The sequence below is a fragment of the Ctenopharyngodon idella genome, chromosome 8 (assembly GCF_019924925.1).
Source record: "Ctenopharyngodon idella isolate HZGC_01 chromosome 8, HZGC01, whole genome shotgun sequence".
NCBI classification, from domain to species: Eukaryota; Metazoa; Chordata; class Actinopteri; order Cypriniformes; family Xenocyprididae; genus Ctenopharyngodon; species Ctenopharyngodon idella.
Window position 1 is genome coordinate 2,738,779 of NC_067227.1, and position 15,185 is coordinate 2,753,963.

At 37.4% G+C, this 15,185-nt stretch overlaps 1 protein-coding gene across 2 annotated transcripts in view; it reads left to right on the top strand.

Moving 5' to 3' along the window:
- Positions 1 to 3,665: 3,665 nt before the first annotated feature.
- Positions 3,666 to 15,185, top strand: part of LOC127517090 (phosphatidylethanolamine-binding protein 4) — a 137,230-nt gene continuing 125,710 nt past the window's right edge. Inside the window, exons 1-3 of one of the 2 annotated variants that reach the window (XM_051902270.1) lie at positions 3,666 to 3,765; positions 5,137 to 5,254; positions 6,303 to 6,429. In XM_051902270.1, coding sequence (XP_051758230.1) covers positions 5,148 to 5,254; positions 6,303 to 6,429 — 234 coding nt within the window. In that variant the 5' untranslated portion in view covers positions 3,666 to 3,765; positions 5,137 to 5,147. Of the gene's footprint in view, positions 3,766 to 4,292; positions 4,937 to 5,136; positions 5,255 to 6,302; positions 6,430 to 15,185 lie in introns of those variants that run through there. The other variant, XM_051902269.1, reaches the window with a different exon arrangement.

The window sequence follows — 15,185 nt, forward strand, 5'->3', positions numbered from 1 at the left end:
CACTTTCTTAAGCTTCATACTCCTGACCCCTGTTCACTGCCATTACAGTGTGATTGACAGGCGATCTAACCAATCATATCGCCGAATCCGCCATTTTGTCCGACAAAGCAGTCAGGGGAGTAGCAGATTAACGTCAGTGGACTTGAACTTGAAAAATGGTGTGTACTGACATCTTTCCGTGGTTGAAATAACATTCCTTATGATGTTCATTCATGTTTATTTGATACTATAAATGAACTAATAGGAAGAGATCGGTTCACAAGCCACTTGAAATGGCACTACAGCCAAAGCCACTGGAAGGCAAGCCTGCAACCTTTAGCCAAAAAAGCGTAACGGCTAAAGCCCCGGGTATACTTCGGACGTCCACGTTCGTGCACCGTCCGCATGATGTAATTTTTGTCATGCGGAGGGCTTAGACCCCGGCCGCACACCCCGTCCACATGCAGCACAAATTTCGAGACCACGCGGACGGTGTGCGCAAGCAGGACAGAAGAGTCCACTAGATGGCAATACGCACACTACTGAGCACAATGTGCAGTCGTCGAAGAAGAGTGTGTAAAGAGCGATTCAAAAACAAGACGAGTAAACTCAGAGGCATATCCTTCTCCATCGTTTTTGATTCCTGTTCTCTTGGTGTATCTTCTGAATATATGTTGCACTGGTGGATGCACTATTTTTCTTCTCCGATCCTGCCCAGCGAATGTCCCATTGATGACACGGTGTCTGGTAAAGAGTATAGAAAAAAAATGTACTGCGCATGTGTCGAACTCGGTCATCCGCGCACATCCGTGGTTTAGTATACTTTGAAAGATACGCGGACACTACTGCGCGCGAGACGCGTCCGGGCGCGGAAAATGAAGTATACCCGGGGCTTAATGCTAAAGGCTGATTTATACTTCTGAATCGAGTGTACGTCGTAGCTACGGCGTAGGCTGTGTGTAGCACGCGTAGCCTACGACGTAGCCTTACGTGCACCTCTTCAAAAATGTAACAACGCGCCAATTCTACGCGGACCGCAAGTGCTGTGATTGGTCTGCTAGAACCCCCCCCAGGTCAAAAAACTGCTGCGGAGCAATCGGAGAAGAGCGAGCGTTCTCAACTTCCACATGAATGAAAAAACACTATTTCAGGGGACACATTCATCCTTGATCCTCAACATGACCGCGGACACTGCCTCCTAGTGGTCTGCATGCACGTCGATGCGGACAACAACGCAGAAGTATAAATGAAAACAGACGCATAGCCTACGGCGCAGAGGCTCCGGCGTAGGTCCGACGCAGAAGTATAAATCAGCCTTAACGCTCCGGCTGTGGCATGCAGGGTAGGAGACCAGAAGCGGTACGCAGGGAAGGAGACCATTACACGATAGGCTGAGAGGTGCCGCACGTGATTAAGTTAGCCGTTACGCTTTCTCCAATGGTAAGAGATACAGACCCTCTCATCTCCCTATAATAAACAATCTCTGCTACAGCGATCTGTATTGTTTACATTTCCTTAAAAATGACAACATTTGAAATTTGAGACCTTGTTTCATATCAAAAGTAACCTATTCTGTCTTGTCTGTTGACGCGTTGTCAGTGTCCTCTTTGCTCCGTGATGTATTTTTCACTGCATGAGAACATGATGTGTGGTGTGAGAGCGGCATGGCTTGTTGGACATAGCAACAGACTACCTCAGGGATGACGTGTTTTTGTAGGCAAAACCCGGAAGCGAGTTAGCATTTTAGGACTACCGGTTCCATCGCACTAAAGTCAATGGGTTTTTTGAATGGGTTTTTGCTAAATCGCCTGAAATAAGGTCTGTGGTTAACAAAGCCACTAAATATTTTTGCGTTTTGATCTATGACATAAAACACACCAGTTATAACCCTCTTGTGATTTTTTAAACCTTTATTGTATCTTAAAAACGGCAGGTTGCTAACAAATTGCTAAAAGGGATTAACTACTTCCTTTGGCGGGGACTTTAGACGTCATGACAAACAGGACATTTGGACAGCATTTCTCATGAAAAAGTGGATAAGTATTCATACACAGCGCAGATCATAATCAGCGAGCATGTTTTTAAATAAAGTTTGAGGAAGCTTGGTGGTGGTGATGTTGAACCGCAACCATGGTGTCCTGTAGTCCGTTTATAGCCTACTGTTAGCTTACTGATGACTTTATTTAGGCTTCAAAATGTATAAATGTTGTGTTAACTTGTTAAGATTATCTTGATAGACAAAACGTGTAAGTGTCATAACCCTTTGTTAAACACAGAGCTTATTTTTTGCGATTTTCCAAAAGACTATTGGAAAAATGCATAGGCTTTCGATCGAGGAAACCCGTGCGCCGCTAACTTTCGGGTTGGCCTACAAAAACACGTCATCCCTGAGGTACTAATAATTAGCTGGTGAAGTGGATTTTCTTATTGCAAGGTTAATGAAAGTTATCATGAGCATTGAAATGTTTAAAGTAGATGTCTTAACAAATGTCAGTAGACCGGGAAGATTTTAAAAGGAGCAGTTCATTCATAAATACATAAGATCGCTGTTGAAATACTTACCGGAAGTTTATAAGACAACGAGCGCAGCGCTGAAAAGGGGCGGGACTACATAAGGTTGTTATGCGGCTGGAGGGCAAGGAGTGATTTTTCTTTATAGGAATCCTATTACAAACTCAAATGTCCTGTTTTGCGTCATTTATGGTTGCTCAAATCTATCAAATCGAGAAACCACAATGAGCTTTTATCGTTTACGTAACTTATATCGTTTTTTAACTTGAAAAGTTTTAAAGTTTTATTTACCTTTTATAGCGTTTTGCGTCTGTCGATACTGAAATGAATATGGATTCCTGACCACGGAGTAGAATCGGATGGGCATTCAGCGGACAGACACCCTTTTTTACAGTCTATGACAGACACCGACACACTGTATTTTTTTTATTTTTTTTTGTATTTATTTCAACAAATGACAACCAAAATCAAACCCATAGAAGCTTGTGAACAGTTTTGAAGTGGATGCGTGCAACTCATTCACAAGAGTGAGAGTCATTAATTATTAAACCAAACAAAATATAACACTTTCAAAAACACTCAGCTTTGTGATTATTGTATTGAGTGATAGGGAGTGGGTTCAATCAGAGACATTATTAGATTTGATATACGGCGTCTTCCCGTCACCTCCAGCTTCCCTTAGTGTGAAAATTGTATTACACCGTCCTGTTTTTTCCCTGAACGATGATGTGAGCTCCTGTTGCAATTCTCGATTCAGCATAAATGACCTACAATGGCGGCATTTTTCACAATCACGACAGAAAATCAAAAATACTGCCCTAACGTCACTATAAGGCAGCGCGATATAAACAAACCTGAACGCGGCGGGATGGCAGCTTCACATTCTCTATATCTACCTCCTCGATGGCAGTCAAGTCTCTCTATTCAGTAGAAAAATCGCTCCTCTTCATAACTCGTCCAACATAAGATGTGATTTTCTGTGTATACTTTCTAAAACAGCACAGTACGGACCATCTCTTCCATTCTAATTTTCACTGCTTGCCCTCCACATTAATTTCGCGCGTAACCAGAACCACGTGATTGCAAGCAACCTATTGCTGTGAACATATTCGAGATATGACGTAAAATGTAGCCAATCAGCGTCCTCAAATCTTATCCGAAATGGGCGATTTATTTTTTGCCCCTAACGAGCCACTGCTAAAGTCAGGACTAGTCTGTATGTGCTGAATAAAGCAAACAATTCTCACCAGAAAAGTTTTGACAAGTGTAATCAAGGTAAAGACGATTACAAATGCATACAGGAGTCGTACATTAGGCACGCGCGAATCCGTTATTATTAATGCGAAACAAACCACGTATATGCGCTCTCGGCGTCATCTCCATGTGGCCCTGTTTGGTATTGCAGCTTGACTTGTAGTTAAAGTGTTCACCCAAAAATGAAAATAATGTAATTTATTACTCACCCTCATGTCGTTGTACACCCGTAAGAACTTCATTTATCTTCGGAACACAAATTAAGATATTTTTGATGAAATCCGACGGCTCAGTGAGGCCTGCATAGACAGCAATGCCACCAAACTTCTCAAGATCCAGAAAGGTACTCAAAACATATTCAAAACAGTTCATGTGAGTACAGTGGCTCAACCTTAATATTATAAAACAATGAGAATACTTTTGTGCCAAAAAATAAAAATAAAAAATAACGACTTTTCAACACTAGAGTGATGGCCGATTTCAAAACACTGCTTCGAATCTTTTGTTTCGATTCAGTGATTCGGATCGCGTGTCAAACTGCTCAATATTATCTGCTCCGAACCACTGATTCGAAACAAAAGATTCGAAGCAGTGTTTTGAAATCGGCCATCACTAGATATTGTTGAAAAGTCGTTATTTTGTTTTTGGTCTTACTTGGAACGACATGAGGATGAGTAATAAATGACATTATTTTCATTTTTGGGTGAACTAACCCTTTAACGCCAATATAGTCCTTCGTATTCCACGTTCCAGGCACACATGCTCATTCATTGGCTCATTATGAACCGGACATTTTCGAGATACGTGAACAATTTCGGCTTCGATTTTGCATTCAGTCGATATAATTTTCAGGAAAGAGACATCACAGATGTTGTTACAGGAACAAACACATGTTGCCATGTGGCATTAATACCAACCTGCCGTCTAAAAAAAAAAAAAAAAAAAAAAAAAAAAATTAAGCACCGCCACCCCAACAACAAACAAAAAATGACTGACGCATCTATAGACCACTAAGGTGTAGGTTAATAGCAGAGTAAACCAATAGTAGTGAAGAGTGGGCGGTTCTAATGTGTTTCTCAATTTAACTTTGTAACGTAATATTACCTTACTATTTTAGTCGACGACTAGACTTGTGTTTGAAGGTCTATTAAACCTCAGCTACTAACATCTCCAAGTTTGTCGAGAATTACAGGTAAATGATACAGAAATTATGAACGTTATCAAAGATTTAATGTTTTATCAAAACCAGACATGATATAGCCTACGTTTAATATAGATTTCCTCTAACATAAAGTCTTGAAATCGCACTTAAAGTATGTTTTACATACGTATATAATATGAAAGAGAGTGATATGAGTTATTTACTCTCATCCACGTTTCTCTCTCTTGAAGGGTCGGTGGAAATGCATTTATTTTGCACGTCGCTTGTTTTGTGTGTGCTCTCTGCATGTCACATGGTCACATCCACCTGTGATGGGCTCTTGACTTCTGAAGATGCTGAATTCTGCAAGTAAGACTTCATAATGTTGACGTTTTGTCCAAAATTCTTATCCTGTGAGAATTGTAATGTTTCCAAATAACTTGTTTGCTTATCATGTACCAACAACATGATAGATTTTCTTCTCGGACATTCTTATTTTCAGCTTATATTGAATGATTTTTTTTTAAAGTAAATTTTTTATTAAGTTGTATTATATCAGAGTTAATCAGAGAGCTAATCTTGTTTGGTGACATATTTTTCTTCAGAAGTGAGCTAAATCTGTCAAAACAATGTTCTCATTTAGTCAAGTAAATGTATGCTGCACCTCGTTCCTCCAAGTGAACTGTCACTATAATAATTAAACTGTAAATCGTTATGGATAAAAGCATCTGGGAAATGACAGTTGCTATTTCGTGATTATATATAAACCTAGGAATATTTTTTTTATATTTAACATTGTCTATATGCACATATGTACAATAATTACATATATAGATGTTGATTGTTGACCCATATGTACTGTAAACTAGGGGTTGATACACACTATAGAAATAGCAAACTGAATGTAGTAAACAATTAGTTAATATGATTAAAAAAGACATCCTGAATGTTTGCTTAAAAACTGTGGTTGGAAAAAATGGAAAACTTGAATGCATGTGAAGTCCTTCTGATGTCTTACATAGGCATTTTTGTCCTGCTGGGATTGGTTCATTAAAATTCCAATTGGAATCCTTTACAAATGTTAAACTTTAGGATTTTTGGACTAGGGTTAATTTCCAAACCATATTGCTTTAGATGAATTGATTTCTGAAGTCTGGCTTGTAGGCCGGTGTGGGATGTGTAGGACTCCCTCAGAGCACTGAGTCATGGATGCTTAAGCAGCCGGTCCCACTCAAAACCCACACAACAAGCCTTACAAACCTGACAACTTACTCACTAGTTCAACTTTCAGTGCAATCTATTCACAGCTTATATTAGTGTTTTATGACCTATAGGAAACCATAAACTGTTCATTGAATAGTGATGGAGTATATTATAGACAGGTTAACGTATTCATACCTGCATTTTTACTCTTTAGGGGAGAGTTAAAGCTGATTTACCCAGATCTGGTTATTGATGAGTGCTTGATCATCCCTCAGAGGATCAGAGAGAAGATCAGTAAGGAGTGGGGATCACCTCAAGTACAGCTGCCCAGTGCTAATGAGGTAAGAGAAATTCAACACTGACCTCTTACTCACTCAGTCAGTTAGTGTTCAGTGCTTTAGCCTTTAGCCAGTGATTAGTAATGGCTAAAGTGCAAGTCCTCTGCCAGGCTAGAATGTGTTATAAAATTGGTGAAGTGTGTAGTATTTTTGTAGTATTACAACACTTTCTCCCCTGGTTTTAAGTTGGCTTAAAATCTCTTATGCTAATTAAATGTTTTTTTTTTCCCACTCTATCTGCTATTTTAATATCTTTAGAGTTTGTTTAAACTTGTTTCAAGTCATGTTGTGTACTACACATTATACTGGTATGTTGTTATGTTATGTCTCCAGAAGATGGCGCAAGTGCTCCATAACTAAGTCATGTGTGCTGAAATGAATTCATGTTACAGAGACAAAACTCTTTGAGTATGACATCGAAACCTGCATTGACATCTTTACTGACCTTATGTGATCACTTTTGATGCCTTAAAGTTTGTCTTCAGGCATTTATGTTGTTTACATAAATGTGGTTCATTTTATTGAAGGTAATCAGAGATTTGTTTATTAATTAATGTCCGTAAATGTATCAATGCTGCAGTACACATATATATATATATATATATATTTGGGTTAATGACATGACCTTCATATAAATGGGTTAATGACATTACATTCATATTTTTGTTTATTATTGTTCATTATTTCCTTTTAAAATAATTTGCTAAATTCACGACATATATCACTTTATTCTATAAAACCTATTTAGTTTGAATTAATTTTTAGTACATTTAAATAATACATATTATTTTATGTTTTGTAACCCCCAAAATGTCAGGTTGTGCAACTGTCCGAATAAATGAACAGACTAGGAAAACTATTTAAAATGGTGTCTTAATAATAAAAAAATAAAAACTAAATACTATGACATCATTTTAGGTTTGAAACCTTTCATATAAACAAATTTTATCAGTAGTTTTTAAAGCTGTTGAGATAATTGAAAAACTTTTTGTCCAGCAATTTGTATATTCTCAAATGTCAGGGTGGCACAACTGCAAACATGGCTATTTTATTATGAATTGACAAAGTAATAACAGTAAACATGATAATGCATCATCCAGAGGAGTCCAACTGATCCTTGTGGCAGAGTGAAAAGGTTTGTAGATCTCAAATACTGGTAAAAACTGCTCATTTCAAGTATGGGTAGGTTGGTACACTTTCCATGTCAGGTGGTACAACTACAGTATATACATTCAACTATTTGGTTGTACCGCTTGACATAAAAACAATCAAAAAATGAATTTAAATAATTTGAAATGTTATTGAACTACTGAAACTTGTTTAAACACATTGTTTATAACTCAAAAATATGCATTACATCAAAGATTTGAGAAGATTATATATATGATTAAAGTAATGATTCAAAACTTTATATTTTATTTATATAACATTCTTATATTAGCCTATATTTACATACATTATCATTATCATTACTCTTAGCTTTTAAACTCATAATCAGTTGTAGTGTATTTAGTCTAAATGAATTATTTTCAACAATCCTGATCATATTAAGAAAATATTTTTTATTCTGCTTTATCATAATTAGATTGCGTAGTAATATTTGCATTTGGAGCTTTTGAGTTGTCCAAATATCCTTCTGCACAATTGAACTTTAGAATAGCTTTCTTTCAAAGTCAAGCAAGCTCATATTTAATCAAACTACTCCAATATTAAAAAAAAAATATTATTATTATTATTATTATTAATAATAATAATATGGAACTTTATCTTTAGAAGTTTACATTTACAACTGTTTTATGCAAAAACATTCTGTTAAAAATTAATAGTAATTGTTTAAAAATGAAAAATGAATCAAAAATGTTTTAATGTTCCACAATTTAAATGTGCTCAAGGTGCATCTTTTAAAAGCAAACCATTTCAGACGAAGTAAGAGACAAAGACGGCATCGATATGATAGAAGAGCCGTTGGACAGCTGCTATGTCAGGCAAACTTTGTCTGTCTCTTTTGATTGGTGTATTTGAGTTTAGAGCAGCGATGTTGTGGGAATCGTTCTGGTAAACTTGAAATAGAATCAACTGTGGTGGAGAAAAGCAGCAAAGTACCATGGCGTATCTGTAAATTGGAAACTAAAATTGAAAGCCGCTTCAATTTTAGGAGCTAGTTTATAAATTCCATAGCTAAGCAGTCTGGCTGGAAGATGATCTATCGCCCTCACGTCTCCCAAACCCCAATTGATGTATGGTCGTATTATCTATTATGCTGTCCTACATGATTCTCTTTTATTGCTGGACTTGGTGTCAGACAGCAAAACGGATTACACATGAGATCAAATCAATACCAACTTTATTTACAGGCCTTTCAAACGTAATTCCCCCTTTTGTGGTTCTGTCTCTGATAAAAACATATGGTAGCTGGAGGTCTGTGCTGCGAATACGAGGAGGCTTTGGAGACCGTACGTGTCAGTCCTCGTTGTGCGGTCGCTCTCTCTCTCCCGCCCCCTTGACCCTGCCAATCGGCACTTCATCACCACGGAAATGAGAGGCCAAGTGGCGACGCAGCGGTCACTGGTTGTCGCTTTACCCCCGCGGTGACACCCACCTCATTACCCTGCTGAAGGCATGCTGGGTAATTGAAACAGAGCGAAATGGGCAGCGGTCCAGCACGTCCGCCTCTCAATGGGCTTTCATTACCCAAAACAAAAGCAAAGGGTCACACTAAACAACAGATTTCCCTCCGTCAGCCCTCAAAGTAATGACTCAACCCTCAGCTTGACTTGAACTTGATTTTCACTCGAACAACCATAATGCTTTTGTGCTATTGCAGTCGAAATGTCTTCGAAAGTCATAACGGCTTCATCAAAGTAATGTGTTTGAGTGAATGTTTCAGCATTTGCATACGGTACGATCTGAAGGGATAACGGCCTTTGAAATCTCATCGTTTGTTGTTGGTGTTGAGGGTGTAAACGTCTGTTGCTTGTACTATTGTTTACTTCTTCACTTACTAAGAATTTATATCTTAGGAATCAGAAATATTGTTGACATTTGAACACTGTCTAAAGTGCTCGTAATTCAAATTATTTTAATCTCAGGCCATTATGGAGATAATTGCGTCTTTGTCTGGCACTTCTGGATGCTGTGTCAAAAATAGTTTGTTTACAGTAATGCTTGATGAACTTGGACTGTTTTAGCTCATCTTGTTTTTTATGTTAAAATTGGCAACACATTGTATAATGATCTAGCATAGCTGTTACAAAAGCAGCCGTAAATCTGATATTAAAATGCCTTTAGGCTGCAAACAAATTAATTAATGCATTAATTGCATCAAAATGTTGACGCTTCAAAAAGTTCAAAAATTGTGAAAGAAAAGTGAGGTAACGTTTTATGGTAACACTTTATTTTACAGTGTCATTGTTATGTATGTTACAAGTAGTTACTATAATAATAACTATAAATTATGACTAGTTACCTGCAACTAACCCTAAACCAAACCAAACCCTAATCCTAACCCTATAGTAAGTACATGTAGTTACTTAATATTGCTCAGTACTTAAATGTATAATTACAGTGTAACAAAGACACCTTAAAATAAAGTGTAACCGATTTTATTTTAGTGTCCTTGTTACATGTAGTTACTGTAGTAATAACAGTAAATTATACATAATTACATGCAACTAAACCTAAACCAAACTATATTCCTAACCCTATCCTATAGTAAGTACATGTTGTTAACTAATATTACTCAGTACTTAAATGTATAATTACACAGTAAAAAGGACACCTTAAAATAAAGTGTAACCAAAAGCGATGATGTCTGTTAAAGATTTGGTGGAATGGACTAATAATGCTAGAGCAAAAAATGCAAACAATTTCCCCTTTAAAACGTGCAGTAATCTTCATGAAAGACCTCACGCGTCAATGTGATTTCAATTCAATTCATTTTAACTGCCAGTATAACCTGTTAAACTGTTAGAACTGTTACAAGGCCCTTTTATCTCACACATACACAAAAAAAAGTTCAATTGGATTTCATAAATGGTCTTTTATAAATGGGATTTGTTATGTATGGAATATTCTCCGGTTTCTCTTGTGACGATACCACATGTTCTCAGTTTGGAGAACAGACCATTGGCAGCATTTTATGTACCAACACTTGTGTTGTAATGCTTGTGCCATTTTCCAAGACCCACAAATATCCTCGATTCATGTACATCATCAAAATGATTTCTTATCTTTCACTCCTTTCCACAATGGTAAGTATTGCGTTCATGTAAATTTGCTGTTATATATATGATATGATTTGAGATCTTGGCTTTGTGTACTGTATAAGAGCCATATAAAATTTGGGTCACACTTTAGATTAGGGTCCAATTCTCACTATTAACTAACTATTGAATACGACTTTTGCCTCAATAAACTCTTAATTACTGCTTTTTAATAGTTAGTAAGGTATAGGATTAAGGGATGTAGAATATGGTATTAATATGTGCTTTATCAGTACTAATAAACAATATCCTAGTAATATGCATGCTAATAAGCAACTAGTTCATAGTGAAAATTGGACCCTAAACTAAACTGTTACCATAAATTTATACAGTTTTGTCCTTGTTTTCAAAAAATAAATGTTCATAGTTAAAGCTCCAATCTATCATTTTACATGAGATATCAAATCAGGTTCTGAAGAAAAGTTGCTTAACGCCATATCCAACAACAAAGTTTCCAGTGGCAAACAATTTATCTGTTTTCACTGAGCGCTTGATGAAATCACAGCCAATTAGAACAAATTTGATGTTTGAAGAGCAGGATTTTTGACCAATGGCATTTTGAGGTGGGCGGGGCTACCCAGTGCAAAGCCTCAGAAATAGAGACCAAATGATAAAAATGATCCTGTTTTTCATCGATGTATTGCAGCGTGCCTAGTTGGGACATGTGTAACTGTTTCAAAGTTGTGACCTGGTATAGAAAAAATAGTTTACTGTTTGATGCTGGAAATAATCCCTGATGCTATTCCAATATCGACTTAAAAAATGCTAATATTAGCCTACACCGGTAAGGTCACGGATATATCACGCATTCTTACCTTAAAAGCCTCTGCAAGGCTACGTTTGGCATAGAGCAGCCTGTGATCTCCAACATGCTGCATGCTCTTAAAGATATCTGGAGTGTAGATGTTTATTTAAACGTGTGCATAATCTTGTATTCTGGATGAATGTGTGATCTGGCACATGTTATTTGCTGATCGAGAAGTATCAGCATACAAGGATATTTCAGAACTTCTCAACTCCATCCATTTCCTTAAGGTCTTATTGGGTGGTATTCTAGGATGTGACTTATTCCCAAAAAAAAAAAAAAAAAAAAAATCACGTTAACTTTTTAGGCTGTTGCCCCCCGCAGCTGTCGAAAGTCTCTTTGGCATAGGAAAGCAGCGCCTGTGGTTCATATGGGGACTTCTACTGTTTTATTCGGTGCTTAAGAAAGATGAGCATGAGGTTTCTAAACCATTACAGTGATTAGAAAGCGCCTGGATGTGATCTCCTGAGCTAGCTTACTGCGCCGCTAATATCTCTTCTTCTCTCGCTCTCTCTGTGAGAGTGATTTTGTACGCTGTGCTTAAAACCGTGCGTGGGGGCGTCAAGAGAGGATTTCAATGTGAACCATCCCTCCCTACTTCCTGCTTTTTTTGGCTTATTTCGGCGAAGCTCTCTGTTCTTTTCTGTGAGCTGCCTGTAATGACGACAGGGGCGGCATCTTCATCGCTAAGCCTGGCAGTGCCCACGGCTGCTAGTCGTCTCAGTACAGCGCTGCCCACTCACCCACGCTAGCCTTGGCACCAGCGCGCCGTAGCAGCGTGCTATCCGACATCCGAAGGTGGGGTTCCTTTCCGGAAGACCCTGAGTGTCTTTCCCAGGGAAAACCCACTCGTCCACCCATGCAGGATTCCTGAAAGGTCTTTCGCTGTTGGGCCTCTTGAAAGATAGAGGAAGAGAGGGGGTTTTGAGTTTTCTTTTTATACTCACAGTGGGCGAACCACTTTAATTTGTCTGTCTTTATGAGGAAGGGCTGGAGATAATTCATAGAACTGCAGTAAGTGTAGTTTTTATTAATATATTGCATTTTTGTATGAATTACACTTAAAAAGGTTGTCACTAGAGCTGTTGATTCAATTTAAAAATAAATAAATAAATAAATTTGAACATTTTTAACTTACAGTTAATGACATTTATTAATAATGGCTGCGAAAAGCACCCAAATACAGTTTAAGACATGTTTGTTCACAGATGAATAAAACATTGAATAGACAGTACAAAAATGGCTTTAGAGCTCTCTCTGTATAGTTTGTCTTATTTCCTTGTAATTGAACAGTTTAGCACTGGCCTACAGCTCTAGTTATCATACACACAACATCAGAAAATGATGATTATGATGATGGTAATAATAAATGTTCAAAATGCACATTATAGAAATGTGTATATAAAGGACATATATTTAATTATACTTAATGCTTTTACATTTTATTTGATGCACCATGAACACTTTGCTTCATTTCAGATAATTTTCCAAATTCTTAAAAAATTAGGCAGGCATACAAGATTGAAACCTTAAATGGAAAACCTAAATATATATGGTTTTCCATTTAAGGTTTCAATCACTCTCTCTCTGTAAACAAAGCAAAATTGCAAAATATAGATATCGCAATTTTGCTTTGTTTATTAAAATGTATTTCAACTAATATAATAAAAAATAATAAATAAATAATAAAAATAATACTTTTTAAAATAAATCATATTTATTTAATTATTTCTATATTATTTAATTATATTATATATATTTTTTATTTATTTGTTTTAATGAAGAGAGCAAAATTGCAAATAAATTTGACAGACTGAACAGCATTTCTCTACATGAAAAAAGCAGCTTTGCCATTTAGATAACTTATTGTTCTAATATCATCATATTATTTTGGACTGACTGGGTGAATAACAGATTTGTCAGTTTAAAGCAAATTATCTGTGGAAGGTTCAACTCAATTGGACTGAAAACATTTAGAACTGTGAAAGTTTGATTTCTTCCACAAATTGTTTTTTTTTTTTTTTTTTTTTTGTAATCAAACATGGCTCTTCTGGGTGTGGCCAATTCTCTGAAACTGAATTGCCATGGTTTGAAATGGAGCCAATTCTTAAATTCCAAATTTTGCCAAACCTTGCCACTAGATAAGATCCACTCCATGAATGAAAGAAGGTCACTGTTGCCTGTTTAATAGTAAATCTGCCATAACCAGGTGGGCGTCTCGGGCGTGTAGGATTACAGGCTCTCATTCAGGATAGACACCAGGTTTCTCTCTTTCTCCCCTGTGGATCTGTTTGTCATGATAACAAGCATATTGCTTTGACACTGGACCTCATTTATACAGTCATCATCAGGCGCTCTTACACAATGCCTATGAATCACACCGGGGATCTGACACTGCCAACATCTGCTGCTACTCTTTACTAGAGGCGAAGGATTGATATGAATATTCAGTTAAATGGTGAGAGAGGCAATAAGCCACATAATCCTCGTTTCCACACACACTGATGATTTACATGTTGTATAAGGACTCTGCACCACTCTCAGACTGGAGCACATCATGAATGTAAAGATTCCATAGTGAGGTTCAGGAATCGGACCTCGCGGGTAGGGTCAGCGCTGAGATGTGAACTCCTGTGAGGCCCCAGGAGCCTGTGAACGTTGAGCTCATAGACAAATTATACATCTCCTTATGGTATTTTCCATGTTTCTGTCTTGTTTTACCTTGCTTCATTTTTTTTTAAATGAAAGGGGTTAAAGGGGACCTATTATGCAAAATTCACTTTCACATAGTGTATGAACATAAATGTGTTGGCAGTGTGTGTACACAACCACCCTATAATGGTGAAAATCCACCTACTCCTTTTTTTTTTATATTCCCCATGAATCATAAACCGTATCTCAAAATGAGTCGTTCGTGTTTTCTATATAATGTGACATCACAATGTAATAGGCCCCGCCCACGACTGGTTACGGAATCTGCCCTGTTAGCTTAGCTCCTCCCCTGAGAGAGATGTACACAGTCCGCCATGTTTGTTTCCTCGCTAGAGCAGCTTGTGGAAACACAAGAATGTCTCAGCTACGTGATAAATGTTCTGTTGTTGACTGTATGAATGAACACAGAACGTGTTTTTACAATCCACTGTGGCATTATTTTTCCGTTGCTCTTCTTTGTAAATGCGCTAGACGGACATGTTTGACTGTTGAGCCCGCGTCTCACATTTTCTACAGCTTCTCACGCAGGAAACAGTGTTCTAAAAAACGCAGCACTGAAGTTAAAAGAAGTTCAGCTTTTAAAAAACGCATCTTGACACATTGCATTTTCCACTGCCTGCTTCTCGCGTTTTTAGACACAAAGACGTGTTGTATTTTAATGGCCCTGAATAGGAGAGAAAAAAACACAAGGTCCGTCTATCACATGTTTACACAGAAAATAATGGAACAGTGAAATGCAAAAATGGATTCTTTGGAAATGGCCCCATACTGTTTCTCCTGTTTCGTTGTTGCCAGAGTATCCGAGGCACAAGCTGTAAAGGCACAGCCCCCTTCTGGAAAGGGGGGCGGGGAGCAGCAGCTCATTTGCATTTAAAGATACACACTAAAGCCCCGATCAGACAGAACACGTTTTTCAGGTTTGAAAACATGAGGCGCACTGCCTTTTTTTTGGTTTACTTTTTTTAATTTAGAAAAGAGCA